Source organism: Rhineura floridana, chromosome 2 (genome assembly GCF_030035675.1).
Source record: "Rhineura floridana isolate rRhiFlo1 chromosome 2, rRhiFlo1.hap2, whole genome shotgun sequence".
NCBI classification, from domain to species: Eukaryota; Metazoa; Chordata; class Lepidosauria; order Squamata; family Rhineuridae; genus Rhineura; species Rhineura floridana.
The window spans coordinates 81090038-81110584 of record NC_084481.1 but is presented as its reverse complement, the minus strand read 5'-3'; the positions used below and the strand labels follow the sequence as shown (position 1 = coordinate 81110584).

Here is a 20547-nt window from a genome sequence, read left to right as displayed (position 1 = left end):
TACCTTCTGGGCCATTTCCAGAAAGTAGTTATGAGAGGGTATTGCTCAGCCACAAGTGTTGTCCTGTCCACTGGGTTTTATCTTGTACCCCACACTATTTAATATCTATCTGAAGCTGTTGGGAGTTGTCATCAGGAGATTTGGACTGAGATGTCGTCAATATGCAGATGACCCCCAGCTCTCTCACTCTCTCCATTCCATAGGAATAAGACAGATGTGTTATGTGTTCTGACTTCTCCGATTTGAGGGGTGGGGAGATGGTCACTTCTGGAAAGAGCAGGCCTGCACCTTGGGGGTACTGCTGGATCCAATATTGTCACAAGAGGCTCAGATGGCCCCAGCGGCTAAGAGTGCCTATTTCCAGCTTACGCGAACTCATCAGCTATGGCCCCTTTTGGACAGAAATTACTTGGCCACTTTACTCTATGCTCTTGTAACTTTCAGACTGGATTATTGCAGCATGCTCTACATGGGGCTGCCCCTGAAGACAACTTGGAAACTTCAATTGGCCCAAAACGCAACAGACAGATTACTGGCTGGGGTTCCAGTTAGAGTTTATCTCACCCCTGTTTTAAAACAGCTGCACTGGTTGCCAATTTGGTTTCAAGCCCAATTCAAGATGCCCACTTTGGTGTTTAAAGGCCTAAATGACTTAGGGTTGTATTCAAATTAGTACTAAGGTGAACATTCTGTTAGCACAAAGATTTCTCCTTGTGCAACAGAAGGTTTCCCTCCTCTGTTACCCCTGTGTGTCTCCTAAATCTGCTCTGGAGGTTCTCCCAACCCTCAGATTAGGGGATGGTGGGTGTGGAGGAAATCTTGTTGTAATAGTGCTAATCCTAGTGCAAGGATTTAGTTGAATACCACCCTTAGGCTCCAAATATCTGTTTGCCGCCTTCCCTACAGACACTTTTGGGTATTAAGATTGACAGAGGAGGTCCTATTGGTAGCTCCATCAGAAATACAGGGAACAGTGGCCTGGGAGAGGGTTTTGTTTGTGGCAGCCCCTAAACTGTAGAATTCCCTCCCCACAGAGGCATATATTCCCAGGCTATGGTCTGAAGGCACATAAGGCAGCTCCCTTACTGAAGCTAAGCAGGGTCAGTTCTGGTCAGTGCCTGGACAGGAGACCGCCTGGGAACCATATATAAACCGCCTTGGGTTTCATGAACAAAGAAAGGGGGGTATAAATGTAATAAACAAATAATAAATAAATCTTGGGTTTGTTTGTTATTTGAAACCCACCCTATTGTTCTGTTTATAGATTCTTATAACTGAATTTAATATTGTATTCATATATTGTTGTAACCTGCCCTGGGACCTTATGATGAAAGGCCGGCAAGAAAGAATAATAAAAAAGAAATTCCAATTCCTTTATTGAAACTAAGAGAATTGTTACAAAATAATGAGCAAGCTTTCAAATTCTTACTCTTCAGGTTAGATATTATGCAAAGCAGAAGGTAGGGGGTGGAACAATAAAGAACAAAAAAAATGGCTCAATGTAATAAACTCTGCATTTCGACTAGTCTCAAGATGGAGAATGCAGACTTGATTAGATTAATCTCTGCTACATGCTGTAGGTTTCTGGCTGCAGCTAGAATTCTGGGATAAAGAAGCAAAGGCAGACCCCCATTTCTGGAAAAAACATCCAGCAGCTTACCCAAAATCTGATGAATCTGTTCATTAAGTAGAACATGGGTTCTACCTTTCAAGATCTGACAGTGAATCTACTGTATAGCCATACCTCACTGGTTCAGACAAGATTCAAAAGGAGATTTATATATTTTTTTAAAGGTAGTACCTGTGAAAACCCTGTAGGACTTTGGGGAAAGGAAATAAAGATTTATGGCAGTTGCCATGCAGATGTGTATGAATCAATTTTCAGTAATGGGAAAAGTCACCCAAACTAGAGCTGTTTTTTTTCAGACACCGACATCTGGAATGTCTATTGCAGGGATATGCAAAAGGTGATCCACTTGTCCAGTCCAGTCCCCTGGGGCTTCCCATCTGACTTGAAGCATTAACCTTGTTCCCAAATGCTTCCCTTATGTTGCTTAGCCACTTTCTCTCATAGAAGTCAAAGCAAAGGCAAAGCAACTGAGGCTCTCTCAGAGTTCTGTATCCCAGGCAAAGAAAACTGAGAAGATGAACAGTTAAATATGTTATGGTTGACATGTAGTTTGGCACTGCATGATTTTTTTTAAAAAAAAAACACCTCTAAACAACAGTTGCTGGCAGCTCAACCAGAAATGAGACTGTGGTAAGAGGGGAGCAGGGATTTTTTTAACGTCCTCCCATCCCATACTCAATGGAAATAATAACTAGTGCCACCACCTCCAAAGCTTCTTTTGGGCATGGGACAGAAGCTGTCATTGGCACCAATGGCAGCTTCTCTCCCATCCCAAATATAAATTTTGGGAAGAGGACAGCAATTTTCATTGGGACCAAAGCATGGAGGAAAAAGTTAAACCCCCTTCCGTGTGCGCGTTTCAATGATGATCTAAACATAGAGCAGCAGCTGTTCTTTAATGTTAATGAATCACGCAATGCCAAAGTATTTGCTTGATGTAACATGTAGTTTGGTGTTAAGATGCATTAAGGAAAACCTGTGACAGATCCTCTACATCTGGGGCACCAACTTGGAGCTCCAGATGTTTAGGACTACAACTCCCCACTCTGCATCTGTATTGTAATTGTTTTTTAAGTTTTTAAAAATATGTTTTGTTTTTAAGATTTTTTTTAGTGTTTTATCACTTGTTTGCTGCCCTGGGCTACCTTTGGGAGGAAGGGCAGGCTATGAATTTAATAATAAATAAACAATAATAAAAACTCCCATCAGCTCCAGTCAACATGGCCAATGGTCAGAGATTATGGCAGCTCTAGTCCACAACACTTGGAGGACACCATATTGACTATTCCTGTTCCACATCTGTTTACATGGGGTGGGCGGTTAAAGAGCCCTTTACCTGTGCCTTGAAATGAATGGCCAAACTGCATAATTATGGGAGGCCTCAGTCATTCCTTTGATTGTTCATGCTGGAGAAGAGTGGGTTGAAGAATCTTTTCTGTGTGTTCTGGTTCATGTGCATGTGAGTTAGTGGGAAGAACCAATGTTGCTGGCCCTTCACCACCCTTGTTCTTTTCAAAACATGCCTCCCATTAACACTAGCTGTGGAGATGAGGTTTATTATGTTAAGTGAACAATCAGCCTATCAACTAGTCTAGCCTAAACCCACGCCTGCTGCTCAGAGCTTTTTGAAGGAAGAAGATTCTACAAATTTGATAAAGAGCTAAATAGCTCTGAAGGAAGCCAGGGTGAAGATTGTATTAGACAACAACAATAACAACATTATATTTCAGCCTAAAAAACAGATGGACTAATCTAAACAAATTAATGCAAAGAAATTTAGGTTGCAATCATATCCACACTTACCTAAGAGTAAATTCCATTGACCTCCATGAGGCTTACTTCTGAGTTGACACATATAGAATTATGCCATCCAATTACTACCACTCACCTTTACGCAGAAATAGATGACTGAAACAAACACTACCATGGTGAGGATCACAAAACAGGTCAGGTAAAACCCCAGCATGAACATGGAGCTGAAACCAGAAAATATAGCTATGTGAAATGTATGTAACAAATGAAAGAAGGCATAGTACAGTCACTAGCAGCTGTAGGAAGAGATTATATAAGACCAAGAGCAGATCACTGTTTCTTTTGTATTAGCAACACAGGCAGTGAAGAGATACAAAAGGTACACCTTCTCTAGGAAACACCATCCTGATGGGACAATAGCTGTGAGGGTGATCTTATTTTTTATGATTGGAGCAGATCAATCCTCAAGTGAGCAGTAAAGCAAACAATAAACCTGGATGGCAGCTTAGTGAATTTGAGAACGGAAATATTTGCAACCAAACACAGTAATCAGTTCAAAATGTAATCTTAACATTAAATTATGTTCCAAAATCCAAAAATAATTTTCATTCTTATTGGTTCTATTCAAAATGATCTCAAGCTTCTATGTGTAATAATAATAACAATAACAACATTTAGTATTTCTCAGGCATATAAAAGACAGAATATAGAAAAATGAAATAAAACCCTAAGTTGATTGTGCCGCTATCTTTGCATCAACAGTCTAGTTATACATCATAGTAAACCATAATTATTTGCCATGAATGCAAAGATCACTCTTGCTTCGCTCCTCTCCTAGAGTGAGCAGGAATAACAAACCACAATTCCTTGCTGAGAGTTACATCCAAATCATGGATCATGGTTTGCTTCATTCAAACCACAATTCATAAACCAAACAAACGTTCCTCCCTGTGAAACTGCCATTTCCCTTGGGGGCAAATAGTAGCTTCAAACTGGGAGAGGGGCAGAATTTAGATTACACACATCATCCCCCCAACACTGTTTTCCCATATTAATTCAACCTCTCCACCTTGCATAGCTGCAAACAAGAAAGACCGGATCATGAATTCCCCAGCATCTGGTCTACTTAGGCCCTTAGATGAAGGAATTACTTTCATACCAATGCACAGCTATAATTTAAATATGTCCTTTTAGTATAACTGACAAGGTGTTTGAGAGGGGTTTTTTAATTACTAAAACTTGCTTCAAGCTAGTTGATTATCAAACCATGTAACATTCCATATTTTTGAAGTCCTTGGTGTTTTTAATGTGTGTTTTCAGTGGAGGAAGTAAGGCACAGAACTTGCTACAGGCTTTAGATTGCATGTTACACTGGTAGAAGGAAACCGTTTCAACCATGTACTTAACACTGGGAAAATCAGCTATCAACAGTTCTGTATCTTTCTTCATCACCCCTTCTTGCTTGCTTCCAATTCTGAAAAATGCCCATTGCATCACAGTTGCGTTGGGTTGAAAATTTTTACTGAATAGTGGCATGGTGACTTCTGCTACCACAGTACAGGTCAGGTCCTAGTAGTGCCAGAGCAAGGGAATAAGATGCTCTCTTGTGCCAATACTGATACCTATGTATTGGATAGAACAGTTTCCCTACTGCCACATATGATCCAGGTTATATGGACTTGCATGGAGTAAAACTTCCACTTCAGTTCTGAACACTTTTGTCATATTTTATTGTAGAATTTATGAGTGACAAATTTTCATGTTATTATTTAAATCAACAACAAACAAGACTCCCCTCCCACCGCTCAACCTCATCCATAATTCAACAGCAATGATTATCATGCACAGTAACATTAAGGCTAACCACATGAAAGCCAGCTGGGTTTCATGCTCTTTCCTGACTACAAAGAGCATTTGCACTTGCTAATTTATTCACTAAGCTTTCATGGCTTTCCCGCTGTTTTAAATAAAACTATTGCTGCCATTTTGCTGAGAGTTTTCATTTCAGAACCCCTTTGCACTTTCTGTTATTATCTGATAAACATTGACATTGACAACGCTGAAACATATTTCAGTCCAATAAACCTCAGTTTTCTGTGATGTGTGAACCAGGAAACTGTAGTTTCAGTGCTGCTTACAAAGCAGAGGTCTTCCTTGAAGCCAGACATGCAAGAAGAAGAGGGAACAAGAAGCATGTGGGCATTCTTTGTCTGATAAACTATGGCTTAGAGGAGATGGATTGGGTCATCACATTTGCATAATTTTGTTTTCCCAGAAGTTCTTAGAGAACATTTACAGTACAGACAAATAAAAAGCAAACAAAACAAAGAAAAAGCAAACAAATTTATTATTATTATTATTTTTTATTATTTTATTCAGCTTATATCCCGCCCGACTAGCAAACAGCTCTCTGGGCGGCAAACATAGAAACATATACAATAATAAAATTACAAGATCAATATAACAAATATAAAAGTACATCATCTATAATACCAATTAGACTTCCGGGAAGGGTGACTTCGCTTGTGCCTGCTTTTGGGACGGGCTCCCGCCTCAAAAGAAGCTTATTCAGATATAAATCAGTCAGAACATTTTTTTTTTTGACTGATGAAATTTCTCCTGGGCAGGGAGAAACGTAGAGATCAACCTCAAAGCCTGTTTTTGTTGGGAGGACTGGATTTCATTAATTTATGAGATAAGGTCCAGCCAACAATGCCGGACGGACTTTCTAACAAGCTCTATCTGCTTAAGCGATACGTTTATCTTTTCTTCAAAGAGAGAACGGACTAACAGGCAAGCACCCTTCTTTCTATTATTTTTTTTTACTTGGTTTAAATTGTTGCAGCAAAAGGAGATTTGTCAGATTGATCGGCTTTGGACAACTTCTGGGTGAGATATAGCTCTTCTCTGTTATTCACGAAATTAACAGCTTATCTCTGTTTCTGTCGCAAAAAGCTGTCCTGGAAGTGCATTCTAAAGATAATAAACAGAAGAGGGATTTCTATTCCTGATTTCTATTCCAAGGAATGTTATATTGTCTGGGACTATTCTTTTTTTGGTCTATTTTATTTTGACGAATCTGCTTCTTCACGACGCCACTAACTGTTTTGATGCTGGGAACTAAATTTGTTTTGCATTCTTGCACAAGAGAGATAAGGCAGGTTGCTCTGTTTATACTGTGATGTCATCAAGCCTGGAATATTAACCCAATTGTTGCTGAAATAAGAAGTGGTTCTTCTTTATTTTTGTTTTGCTTTGTTTTCGTGGTTTTAAAAATGGCAATCAAGAAAGTGGCTGAAAATCTGGAAGTAATTATGTTTCAGAAAATAATGGATGAGATTGAGATAACGAAACAAACCCTGCGACAGGGTAGTAAGGAGCTGAAAATTGAACTGAGCAAAATGACGCAGGAGCTTAAAGAAATAGGGGACCCTGTGAGAGAGGAGAATGAGATCAGAGATGAGAAAAGAAAAAATAAAGGGAAGATACAAGCCCTGGAGATTGGAACAAATGTGGAATTGGAAAAAGATCTGGAGTTTATGGATTTTAGAAATAAAATCTACTGTTTGGAATTTAACGTTATCTCTGAAGAAATTAATGAAGATATTAGAGATAAAGTTATCAATGGCTTGGATAATCTTCTGGACTGGAATGATGTGATGGAGCTTGATATAGAGAAAATCTATGGAATTAACTGCAGCCATGTGACAATGGAAAAACTCTTAAGAGATGAGCCAGTGCATTTTGTAAAAAAGAAGAACACAGATATGACTTTACAACAGTATTTCAGCAACTTATTCAGAATGGATGGCAAGAAAATATTTGGGATAGAGGAAATTCCCATCAGACTCTTATTATATGACTATGGCTACAACAGCAAGATTATTATGGAATACTGATAATGGAAGATTGGACACTGAAATTACTGGACTTAACAGGACTATTGAAGATGGAAGATGGAACTAATAGGGATAATGGAATAATGGCTATTGAAATTATTGGACCTAACAGATTCTGATGAGATGGATTAATCGAAATGTTTATTTGGACTATGGTTATGACAATAAGATTATTATAATTATTAACGAGATGGATTAATTGACATGTTTATTTGGAGAAAAATTGATAGATATATTTCTTAAAGAATTGAAACCTCTCTTTGACTTTTTGTGGAAAGAATAAAGTAATGTTTATGAGATTTGATGATTAATTAAGATAACTACTGGAGGAAAGTGATTTTATAATATGATTTAAGAGACAGGATTGTTATATATTGTAGACCTATAACTGATTTGATATGTGACAAATGGGAAGTCAACATTTTATTTTATTTTATTTTTTTGTTTAATCATTTTTGTTTTGTTTTGTTTTTTGTCTTTGAATGTTTTATGATTTTGTTTTCTATGTTTTATAAAAATTTGAATAAAAATTATTGTAAAAATAAAATAAAATACCAATTACAACATTTACATAAATAACAGATTAAAATGCCTCAGAGAAGAGAAAGGTTTTAACCTGGCACCGAAAAGATAATAGTGTCTGCGCCAGGCGTACCTCCTCGGGGAGACTATTCCACAATTCGGGGGCCACCACTGAGAAGGCCCTAGATCTTGTTACTACCCTCCGGGCCTCCCTATGGGTCGGGACCCAGAGGAGGGCCTTCGTAGTAGACCATAGTGTACGAGCCGGTTCATAACGGGAGAGGCGTTCCTGCAGGTATCGTGGTCCCGCGCCGTATAAGGCTTTATAGGTTAATACCAACACTTTGAATCTGGCCCGGTAGCATATTGGAAGCCAGTGCAGGCGAGCCAGAACAGGTGTTATATGCTCAGACCGCTTAGTTCTTGTTAGCAGTCTGGCCGCTGTATTTTGCACTAGCTGTAGCTTCTGAACCGTCTTCAGAGGTAGCCCTACGTAGAGCGTGTTGCAGTAGTCCAAACGTGAGGTTACCAGAGCATGAACCACTGATGTAAGGTCCTCCTTACTCAGATAGGGACGTAGCTGGGCTACCAACCGAAGTTGGTAAAACGCATTCCGTGCCACTGAGGCTACATGGGCCTCGAGTGATAGGGAAGAGTCTAAAACGACTCCCAAACTACGAACCTGATCCTTTAGGGGGAGTGTAACCCCATCCAGGACAGGGTATGTATCCACCATCTGACCAGAGAAACCATCCACCAGCAGCATCTCAGTCTTATCTGGATTGAGTCTCAGTTTGTTAGTTCTCATCCAGTCCATTGTCGCGTCCAGACAACGGTTCAGCACATCGACCGCCTCACCTGAAGAAGATGAAAAGGAGAAGTAGAGCTGCGTGTCATCAGCGTACTGATGACAACGCACTCCAAAACTCCGGATGACTGCACCCAACGGCTTCATATAGATATTAAAGAGCATGGGAGACAAGACCGAACCCTGCGGGACCCCATATTGGAGAACCCACGGGGTCGAGCAATGTTCCCCAAGTATTATCTTCTGGAGACGGCCCGCCAAGTAGGAGCGGAACCACTGCCAAGCAGTGCCTCCAACACCCAACTCCGCAAGTCTCTCCAGAAGGATACCATGGTCGATGGTATCAAAAGCTGCTGAGAGATCAAGGAGAATCAACAGAGTTACACTCCCTCTGTCTCTCTCCCGATATAGGTCATCACACAGGGCGACCAAGGCCGTCTCAGTGCCAAAACCAGGTCTGAAACCCGACTGAAATGGATCTAGATAATCGGTTTCATCCAATAGCACCTGGAGCTGGTCAGCAACCACTCGTTCCAAGACCTTGCCCAAGAATGGAACATTTGCCACTGGTCTATAGTTGTTAAAGTCCTCTGGGTCCAAGGAAGGTTTTTTCAGGAGTGGTCTCACCGCCGCTTCTTTCAGACAGCCAGGGACCACTCCCTCTCATAAAGAGGCATTTATCACTTCCTTGGCCCAGCCATCTGTTCCATCCTTGCTAGTTTTTATAATCCAAGAGGGGCAAGGATCAAGTACCGAAGTGGTTGCACGTACCTGTCCAAGCACCTTGTCCACATCCTCGAACTGAACCGACTGAAACTCATCCAACAAAACATGACTAGACTGTGTTCCAGACACCTCATTAGGACTAACTGTCATAAAATGGGAATCTAGGTCCCGACGAATGCATAAGATCTTATGCTGGAAGTGCTTAGCAAACTCATTACAGCGGGCTACCGATGTATCTACCATGTCCTGTGGGCCAGGGTGGAGTAGCCCTCGGACAACTCTAAAAAGCTCCGCTGGGCGGGAGAGAGATGACTTAATAGTGGCGGCGAAATGTTGTTTCTTCGCTGCCCTCACCGCACCTACATACCGCTTGGTAGAAGCACAAACCAGCGCATAATTGCATTCGTCGGGAGTTCGTCTCCAACTCCGCTCAAGCCGTCTCCTATCTTGCTTCATCGCTCTTAGCTCTGGAGTATACCAAGGAGCTGTATGAGCTCTACAAAGGAGAGGGCGCGTAGGAGCGATCGTGTCCACTGCCCGGGTCATCTCTGCATTCCACAGATTAGCCAGGGCTTCGACAGGAGCACCAGTCCTATCAGCCAGAAAATCCCCCAGAGCCCTTTGAAAAGCATCAGGATTCATTAGTCTCCAGGGGCGGACCATTTTAATAGGTCCCCCACCCTTGCAGAGGGAAAAGGCCACTGAAAGTCTAAACTTCAGCAAGCAGTGATCTGACCATGACAAAGGGAGAGATGTAAGACTCCCCACATCCAGATTACTATCCCCATGTCCAGTAGTAAAAACAAGGTCGAGAGTATGCCCCGATGTATGTGTTGGGCCACTAACACGTTGAGACAGCCCCATGGTTGTCATGGCGTCCATGAAGTCCTGAGCCGCCCCAGACAAAGAAGCCTCGGCATGGATGTTGACATCCCCCAGTACTAATAGTCTGGGGGATCTCAACAATACCTCCGAGACCACTTCCGTCAGCTCAAGTTAGGGAAGCCATTGGGCAGCAAGGTGGGCGGTACACCAAAAGAATTCCCAGTCTGTCCCTCTGGCCCAACACAAGGTGCAAACACTCCAGACCCGTAACTGCATGGACATGGTGCTTGGTGAATGAGATGGAACTCTTATAGACCACAGCAACCCCACCTCCCCGACCCTCAGATCTCCCATGATGCTGAACCAAATACCTCGGTGGGCAGAGCTGGGAGAGACTAACTCCACCCTGCTCGCTTACCCAGGTCTCGGTTATGCATGCCAGATCGGCTGCCTCATCCATAATCAAATCATGGATGAGGGAGGTTTTATTTTGTACCGATCTGGCATTAAGAAGCAGCAACTGGAGATCTGAGGGTTGGCTGAGAGGACAACCAACAACCCTGCGGATATGAGAGGGACCAGAACAAGGCACAGCCACTACATGTCTGGGCCGCGTTCCCCTTACCTGGCATGTCCCTCTCATAACACCATACCTCCCTCTGCCCGTCACTACAGCAATTGGGGCCCCCTCTAGTCTCCCCACTTGATAGAAAGATCTCTTCCCCAGGCACATTGTAAACTATAATACAAAAATACAAACAACCATATATACAAACATACACACTCACACACAACACACACTCACTATACAACCACACCATTCAAATTCAGCCAACATGCCAAAACCTAGGCCCGCATACTGTGCACGCAGATGCCAGCTGCAAGATCTCTCTTCTTCCCACCTAAACAGACAGATGATGGTAAAGGCCCACAAAAACGTCAGCTGCGGCGAGAAACAAAGCCGCGGCGGCCACAAGGCGACAGCAGACCAGGCACAGAGCAGCAGCAGTCTCTATGGGCAAAGCCGCAACGGCGGCAGTGACGGAGAAGCACACCGTAGCAGCAGCCGCAGAGAGGGAAGCAAACAAAAAACAAACAAACAGACACAGCACACACAAAAAAACCCAGGCCACCTCAGCCAGCCGGCTTATGTATCCCTCCAAAGAGGGACAGGTGATGGGAATCAGTCACAGCTGGCTGGGTACCTGGGGCCTGGTCCTGCAGATGTACGTCTGGCAGGCAGAAGTCCACAGGGAAGGACGGTGGAGATGGTGATCCAGCAGCAGCAGCAGCAGGCTCTCCTTCCCTGGGCAGCAGTGTTCTTCTCTTCCTGCAGGTACTGGGTCTCCAAAGAAAAAAGCTCTAAAATCCACAGTTGGGCAGTACCTTTAATTAGGACTGACCAAAATGTCACAAAATAATGGCAAGCTTTTGAGTTGTCCAGAATACTTAATCAGGTAAGAGGTTACACAAAATAGGGGGAAGAGGGAAAAAAGGGCAAACATTAGGATGGATGTTGTAGCCATCAGGTAAGCTTTTAGACTCAGTTCCTAGATAGAGATTGCTGGCTGAATTAAGTCTCTGTTAGGTGCTATAGATATAAGGCCACACACCTAGGATTCTGGGATAGAAGCAAGGACTACTTCCCATTTTTAAAAACATAAAGCCCGAATGTTATCCAGATATACCCCAGGCTTTAAGTGAAGCATGCCACCCACAATTAATCTTTGACTTTTCTAATATAAAGACTGCTATCGTTTTCTTTGTTTCTACTCTCTGCCCAGCCAGCGCCATGTGTCAAGATCCATCCTAAATTTTGTACTTTACTTTTCTGTTTGTAATTTTCCTTGTATTCCCCCATCTTCTCACTCTGATTTTGTGTAACATCTTGCCTGATAAACAGTTCAAATTCCAAAAGACTCCAAATTAGTTTAATATTTATTCCTTTGCCCCAGGGTTATGAACTGTAATTCTGTGAGGGAAGGTTAGCATGTCTAACAGAGAACTATCAGAGCCCTCAACAAACCACAGTTCCTAGAACTGTCTAGCAGAACAACAAGTTTATTGTACGGTCATAGACCCAATATACAAGTGGTTTAGCAAGAAGATTAAAAAACATGTATTATAAAATAAAAGGTAACAAAACCATGATAGTACAACGTTAAAATAGCGTATTAATATCTACAAAAGGATCCTCTTACGTATAGTTTGGGCAGCAAAGATAAACTTAGCTACAGATACGGTAGTTGGCTTATCTGTGCCGGCCAGAAGATATGTCAATAGGCAATCTGCAGGTCTGCTGAGTAAATTTTTTATAATGGGGTTTAGATACCTAGAACGTTCAGCATTATAAAAGGTACAATCAAAAAATACATGAGACAAGGATTCAACGTCTACATATCTGCAAGAACATAGGCGAGATTCATAAGGGATACCCTGGTAACGATCTTCTAGAAGTATGGAGAAAAGGCAATTAAATCTCACCCTGGAGAAAGCTTGGTGATATGGGTATAGTTAGATTTTTCAGATATATAGCGAAGTTTGGGAATGTAAATCTCAAATCTGAATGAATTGGAGAGCAGATTTTGGCAGCATTTGACACTGAATGTTGAAGAGCTATGTCTTTAATCTGTTTCTCAATGGTCAGTTTAGCTGAGCCAGGATCTAATGAAGATAAAAAGTCCAGTGAGTAACCTAGCCTAGCCAATTTAGCATGGATTGTTTTGGACTATGAGCTGGAAAAAAGATCTTTCCAGAGGAGACATAAATATCCTGACAATGGGCCTGCATATGCTACTTTGATCCAATATCTAAGGGCTCGGGACCAAGCTAGGCATTCAAGTGATACCAAGCCGGACTCTAAACGAAGAGCAGCAACCGGAACACATCAAGGCACACCAAAGATTGATCTTAAAAAAATTGATAAAATTGACTCAACTTTGGAATTAAAACTCTGGGCCCAAAGTGGGACACCACAGAGGAGTTGGGGGAGGATTTTAGCCCTAAAGACCTGGATGGCAGCAGGTATATACTGCCCTCCCTTAGTATAAAAGTAACGAAAGATGGCCTTTAACGTGTTCCTAGCAGTCAGGACAGCGGAGCGTATATGTGTTGCCCAGGCAAGAGAGGAGTGAAATATAACCCCCAGGTATCTATATTGCCTAACCTGGGTTATCTTCTGACCATTAATTGTCCAGTCAGACACAGATAAGCACCGAGAGAAAACCAGGATTTTCGTTTTGCTGAAATTTATAGTTAATGAATTTACAGCACAGTAGGACATGAAGGCACGGAAGCGCCGTTTCAATCCTATTTTGGACAATGACAAGAAAACTGCGTCATCTGCATATAACAGCAGGGGGCAAATTTGATTGGCCACCTTAGGGGGATGAAAGTCAGGAGAATGACAGGTTATAAGGTCATTCAGGAAAAGGTTAAAGAGTAAGGGGGCTAATATGCAACCCTGTCTGACCCCTTTAGAGGCAAGGATAGGATTAGTTAAGGTGCCATCAGAACCACATCGTACTCGGAGAGTTGTGGATTGATGAAGACGGTAGATGAGGAAAAGGAGTCTCCTGTCCATGTTTGTTCGGGAGAGTTTGGCCCATAATTTATCTCTGGGAATGGAGTCAAAGGCAGATTTGAGATCAATAAAAGCGACAAACAGGCCATTTCCCAAGCGGCTCGTATATTTTTCTGCCAGATGATTTAACAGTATACAATGATCAAGGGTGGATCTGCTTTTCCTAAAACCTGCCTGTTCCCGGCCCAGAATATTCTCCATCTCTAGCCAACAAAGCAGTCTTGCATTTAGGTAGCTGGCATACAGCTTACCAACCAGCGATAGACTGATGGGTCTGTAATTTGAGGGGTGTTCTCTGGCCCCTTTCTTAAAGATTGGAATTACAATGGCTTTGAGCCAGGCTGCGGGAAAACAGCCAGAGTTGTTTATCTGGGTAAATAAGTTGGCCAGTAATGGGGCCCACCAAGCTTGATGAGTCTTCAGCAGTTCAGGAGAAATGGCATCGGAGCCTGGGGCCTTACCGGGCTTCAGGCCACTGATTAGAGATCTTATCTCACACTGCGTTACAGGCGGCCAAGATGGGGGGGCAGTGAGGTCAACAATAAGTGGGCTATTTGAAAATTGATTTCTTGGATCCTCGAACAACACTGAAAAGTGTTGTTCCCAGATATTGGAGGGGATGTTACAGGGAGTTAAATTAGAAGACGTTAAAGCATCTGTAACAAGGGACCAAAATTGTTTGGAATTATTAATTTTAGAAGTGTTTATCAAGGCCTTCCACCCATCTTGGGTTGCCTGCCTCTTTTTAGTGACTAACAGATGTTTATATTGTCTTTTGACGGTGTAATAATCTGGTGGCAGCGAGTCAGAATTTTCCTTCCTGTATTGGAGATATACCCTTCTCAATTTTCTCTTAGCGTCTGTACAAGTTTTGTCAAACCATCGAGGGAAGCTTTGTTTAATTTGCGGTCTAGAGTGAGGAGATTTTGGTTTTAGAATTGTATTCAGGGCGGAAATCAATAAAGAATAGTCGTTTAGGGCTGGGATAGGTTCTATGGCGTCCACTATTCGAGTTTTAAAATCTAGCCCCTGGGGAGAATCAGAGAAAGAGGCAATCTTATTCTAAACTTGACCAGTTAATTCTCTTATGTTTAAGGGAGAAAGATTTGTACTCATAGTTACATTTGGTTTCCAGATGACCGTTCTCTGGGAGCAAAACGGTAAAATTTAAAGGGAGGTGGTCACTGTCTAGTCTATCTCCCACAGTAAAGTTGGTAATCAAATTAAGCAAGGGTTGTGGGATCAAGGCATAGTCAACAACACTGCTTCCTTGACCTGATACATAAGTAAATTCCACATGGTTGTCAACCAGAGTGAGACCATTCAGTATTACCAGGTTGAAACAACCCACCAGCCGGGTCAAACAAATTCCCCCATAATTCACCTTTGGACCACTCATATTTAAAGGTGTAATTTTCAGTGTTGACTGCCTCCCAGAGATTGGACGAAAAAAGGGTGTTGTTGTTAGGACCGATCCTTGCATGAAAGTCCCCCATTATAATGGGGGATGCTCTGGGGTATAGGGATTCTAATTCTGTTATATATCGTTCCAGATCCTCCCAAGCCTGTTTGGTATCATTCCTAGAGGGAAAAGGGGGAATATAAACATTGATCAACAGGAAGGACACAGATCTAAATTCCATTAAGGCAGCTATTGCAAAGTTTCCACAAGGGAGAAGTCTTTTGGTATTTGCGAGCAGAGAAGTAGATAGCAGTATCGCCAAGCCTGCTTTAGGTCTACCTTTTCTGTTGGGAGGTTCGGCCGGTAAATCGATGGTTAGGAAACCTTCCAGATACAATTTTTTGGTGGACCAGGTTTCCTGAAAAAAGATTACCTCAAAATTGTTTAAAAAGGCAGCTAAGTCTGAGTTGTTTTGCTTGGCTGCCCAGCCTACTACATTCCAGGAAAGAAAGTTAAACTGGTCCCTAGCTGTAGTGGTAGTTTTCCCAAAGGGCCGTGAACAATTTAAAAGGGGTCCTACTGTTGATCAGATTGAAAGATCAAGTTGGTGAAGAAATTGTCAATTTTGCTCGGTAATCAGATTGAGCTCTCCGGTTGTGTCCACGTAGACGGCACCAGATTGCACTGGGGGAATAACACACGTTGTTTTATTTTTGAGCAACGAACCCAGATGGAGCATTGTAGATGTATGGCCCAATTCCTCGGGGTCCAAGAATCTGGCTCATAGGCAGTCTGCATCAGACTGTAGAGGCCTAGACAGATGATTCAAGGAGTTTTCCTTTGGGGGCGCTGTGCACCCTTCCGGTATATTGTTTAAATTTTTTGATGGGGATCCCGGAGTAGTTGGATCCTTGGAGGGAGAAAGGATCTTGGAGTGTTGGTTTAACTGTCCAATCAGCGACTCTGATTTCCTGGGCGGAATCATCATTGAAGGGCATAGAGGTTTCATGTCTCGGTTCTGGTGGCTCATGGCTTTGTCCTGCCGCATGGAATGAACAAGCATATCTCTTAAGAGTGTAAGTCTAGAGATTATTTCTTCCTGGGACCGGGGTGGTAAGGATAGGAATGAGTCTAAGAGGTCTTTTTCTTCCGGAACCAAGTCAGTTTTGAAATCATAAAGTGCATGAGAAAGCATGCGTTTTGGACTGTGACCGGAGCACGCAGGACATGGAATAGCCTGAGACTTATCTGAACAGATAAGAGAGTTGTTCGTGTTGTTGCTTTTGGCAAAATGCGGGCTTTTGTGGAACAGTTCGATGCATTTTTGATTCACGAATAACCTAGTTATTAGGATTGTCTAGTAGTGGAAGTTATTACAGCACTATAGGTTTAAAACCAAAGTAAATTTACAGGGTAGAATTTAGCAAGGAAAAATACTTCCCTGAGGATTTATCCTGAAGCCTCACACATGATGGCTTTCACCCTCCTATCAAAGCTGTTGCAACAAAAGTGAAAATTAGCTGCTAATCGTATTTGTGGTGTGTATTTTGATTATGGGCTCTAGGCATGGCTGCCAAACTACTGTCAACACCTCTGCTATTTTGAACCAGTAGAAATCTGGCCTTTTTACACCATATTTTTATTATGGGTAAAAATAACCAGGGTACTGCTCCACAGTCTATAACCCTGTGAGCCAACAGGCCAGATTATAAAAAAAGGCCAGGATTATAAAAGAAGCAGTAAAAGGCCTATGAAGTTTCATATGGGTGAGGCTCCAGTTATGCCATGTTTCCTGCCAGTAAGTATTCCATCTTTCTGGCATCATCCTTTCCCATCTTCTTCACTTTGGGGCAACTTCCCTTCCCTCTCTCTCTTACCTCACCTTACATTGCCTCCCTTCCACTTTCCTGAACGCATCTTCTTGGTGAAGTTGTGGGGAAGGGGGAGGGGAGGGGAGGGAGAGAAGAGATGTTGAAATTACATCTCTCCTACAACACAACACAACTGACAAATTAATCAATTAAATGTCATGTTAGAACATCTCAATGTAGCTTAAAGTTTGAAGGGCCTTTAACGAAGAAAACACTTCAGTGTGACTAACAAGCACAAACAATTCATGTCCAATTTGGAAACCCACCTTAAACACTTTGGGAACAATCCAGAGAAAGTTACTGACTTCTTCTACATTGTGCCTATTGTCTGAATCCAGAGATATATGTGCATTTTTACAATACCATCAGACCCATACATTTTTCATATGAAATATCACCAACCCTCTGTGCAAACCTTCAGTTCAGTTATTATTATTTATTAGATCTATTAGTCACTTGTTACCCAAAGGTCTCCACATGACTAAGGCTGCAATCCAATACACACTTGCCTGGGAGTAATTTCCATTTAATCCAATTGAGTTTACTTCTGAGTAGACATGTATTTCGATTGCAGCCTAAGATTGTTAAAAACCAGAATAAATATGTCATACTATTTAAACAAAATAATAAAACAACCACTACCTCTGCACAGTTCATTTTGTTTGAACATGTGAAGGCATTAGAGTTATGATCATTGTGGCATACCTCACTCCATTTGGGGACCTCATGTCCACATATTGGCTGGAATGTATGTGTAATGATCTACATATACCGGCTACTGTGAATAACTATAACAAATGCATGGACCTCAGATGCATCCAAGGAGGAGGCTCGCAACTGCTATTTCTGCTTCATGTGTACAAATTTCACAGGACTTCTGTGAGATCATCTCCTGCACAAAAGGGTAGCTGTGGAAGTGCACAAAGCATTTACAAGTGAAATTATTTTAAGAATCTTTCCATTTGGAAATGTCAAGACTCCATGTCCTACCAGCCCCAGCCAGCAGCCAAGGATGAGATGTCCAACAACACCTAGTAATCCACAGGTTCCCTGTCGTGAGCCCTACTGGAGGGGGGTGGGCGGACAAGAACTAAGCAGAGGAAGAGGACTTAGAGTAAGGTGTTTGAGCCGGTGAGGGGCCAAGTGGGGAGTGGGGCTCAGAAGGTGCCCCAGCTCTGGACTTTGACAGTTCAACCCTAGCAGTTTCAGATACTCCTGTGGAGAGTCAACTTGACCAGCCAGTTGTTTTCCAGCCTGATGCTTCCCTCTCCCTGTACCTCCATCACTAGCAGGCAGCCCTCCTCCCTCAGAGGGGGAAGATGGGATGGTGATGGAAGCTCCACCTACACCTCACGCCAGGAGGTGAATGTAGCAGGAGATTCAACAGACACAGTTGAGGTAGACTCTTTGCCTGCACGAGTGCTCCCAACAGTGACAGTTGGCACACACAAGCAGGGGCCTGCCCAGCCTTACTTAAGCTGAGTGAGAGGGGAAGGAGTTACTAACTCATCATGTTAATGCTGCAAAGTCGTTCCTAGTTCGTCCTAGAGAGATGCTGAGTTCTGAGTAAGCCATAGGCAGATTCATGAAGCGCACTGAACTGAAACTGTCTCTTACTACGATAAAAGAAAAAACACAGCTGTGTCTGAGTCTGAGTTCTTTGAGTTTGGGCAGGAGAGTTTGACTCAGCCACCACCTCCTCCACCCAATGACCCCATGACTGAGATGAAAGTGAGCAGTAGGACAGGGGAGGGCTATCAGAGAGCCTCCAAGACCATGCTAACTGAACTCCAGAAACTCTGAGCTGAGACCCAGGCCCTCCAAATGGTGAATCAGACCTTGTCAGGATCAGGGAAAGGGATGAGTGGAAAACTGCCTTCAAGAATCAGTATGGCCACTTTCGAGTACCTGGTCATGCCTTTTGGACTATCGAATGTTCCAGCTGTCTCCCAAAATTTTATGAATGATGTCTTTCGGGACTACTTAGCTCACTTTATGATAGTCTATTTAGATGACATCCTTTAAACAAGAATGGCATCCTTTAAATAAATAAGGACTCCCCAAAACATGATTCATAGGGATGCCGTAAGTCGTAATCGACTTGAAGGCACATAACAACAACTTGGAACCAATACTACAACATGCTGACCACCACTAACCATTCCTGGTGGAAACAGATGCCTCAGATGTGGCCCTCAGCGTGTTGTTGTTACAACCCACTGAAACGGGGTGGACTGCGTCCATGTACCTATTTCTCCTGAAAGCTGACTAGTCCAGAGCAGAACTATACTGTCTGGGAGAAGGAACTACTAGCCATCCAAGACACGTTCGAGACCTGGTGACACCTCTTGGAAGGAGCCCAGCATGAGGTGGAGGTCTGCACTGACGATCGGAACCTTGAGACCCTACAAAAGGCCTGTAAGCTGAAACAACGGCAAGTGCCTTGGGCCCAGTTCTTCATAAGATTTCATTTCCATGTCAACTACGTTCCCCAGGCTCAAAACCATGGGACTGATGCACTGTCCCGCAATCCTGAGTACCATGATACCCAGCTTGAGCACCCATTATGCCACATCATACCCCTAGACAAGTTGGTAGCGGCAGCCTGTCCCGATCTGTGGATTGACAAGACTCTTTTGCTCAGGAGTGGCTGTGAGATCTAAAGCATCCCCCTCAGGACCACACTCTGGGCTTCTCCCAGGGGGGTTGCTCTACCCTTATGAGGCCCTGTACATTCCCCCCAAGGAGATCCGCGCCAAAGTCCTACAGCAATGCCACAACACCACTACTGCAGGGCATTTTGAGATGTTCAAAATGCTGTGGGCCATCACATGTGATTTCTGGTGGCCAAGAATAAGCATGACATCGAGAGATATGTTCAATCCTGCCCCATGTGCATGACAGCCAAACATGCCCCTCAGTGACCGACTGAGCTACTGGAGCCACTCTCCACGCCTGACAGACCATGGTGGATGGTAACCCTGGACTTTCCTGCCTCTCAAGGAAAACCCACTGTTCTGGTGGTCGTGGATGCCTTCACCAAGATGGCCCATTTCATTCCATGTGCCAGCGTACCGACAGCCCAAGAGACTGCGCAGTTGTTTATTCAGCACATTTTCCAGTTGCACGGGCTCCCAACCAGTCTTGTCCCAGATAGGGGGCCCCAGTTCATGGCCCGGTTCTGCCATGCCCTGTTGCAGCTGCTACAGATTGAACTATGACTGTCTTTGTCACAGCACACCCAGACGGATGGGCAAAGAGAGAAAGTGAATGCCACCCTGGAGCAGTATCTCCGCTGTTATGTCAATTATCAGCTGAAAAATTGGGTGTCTTTACTGCCCCTGGCTGAGTTTGCCTACAATAATTCTGTGCATGCCTCTACCCAGCAGACTCCCTTTTTCGCCAATTTTGGCTACTATGCTCACACTTTCCCCACTCCTAACTCCACCCTGGCAGTACCTGCAGCAGCAGACTTTCTGCAAGAGTTGCAGGTGATGCAGCAGCTGTTACAAGAGCTATTGGCAATGGA

The 20547-nt window shown here is 43.1% G+C and overlaps 1 protein-coding gene across 1 annotated transcript in view; it reads right to left on the bottom strand.

Annotated features, from left to right (window-relative positions):
• The window catches only part of ADCY5 (adenylate cyclase 5), a 421425-nt gene that overhangs the window by 32970 nt on the left and 367908 nt on the right, over window positions 1-20547 (bottom strand). Inside the window, exon 12 of the mRNA XM_061609082.1 lies at window positions 3519-3606. Coding sequence (XP_061465066.1) covers window positions 3519-3606 — 88 coding nt within the window. The remainder of the gene's footprint in view (window positions 1-3518; window positions 3607-20547) is intronic.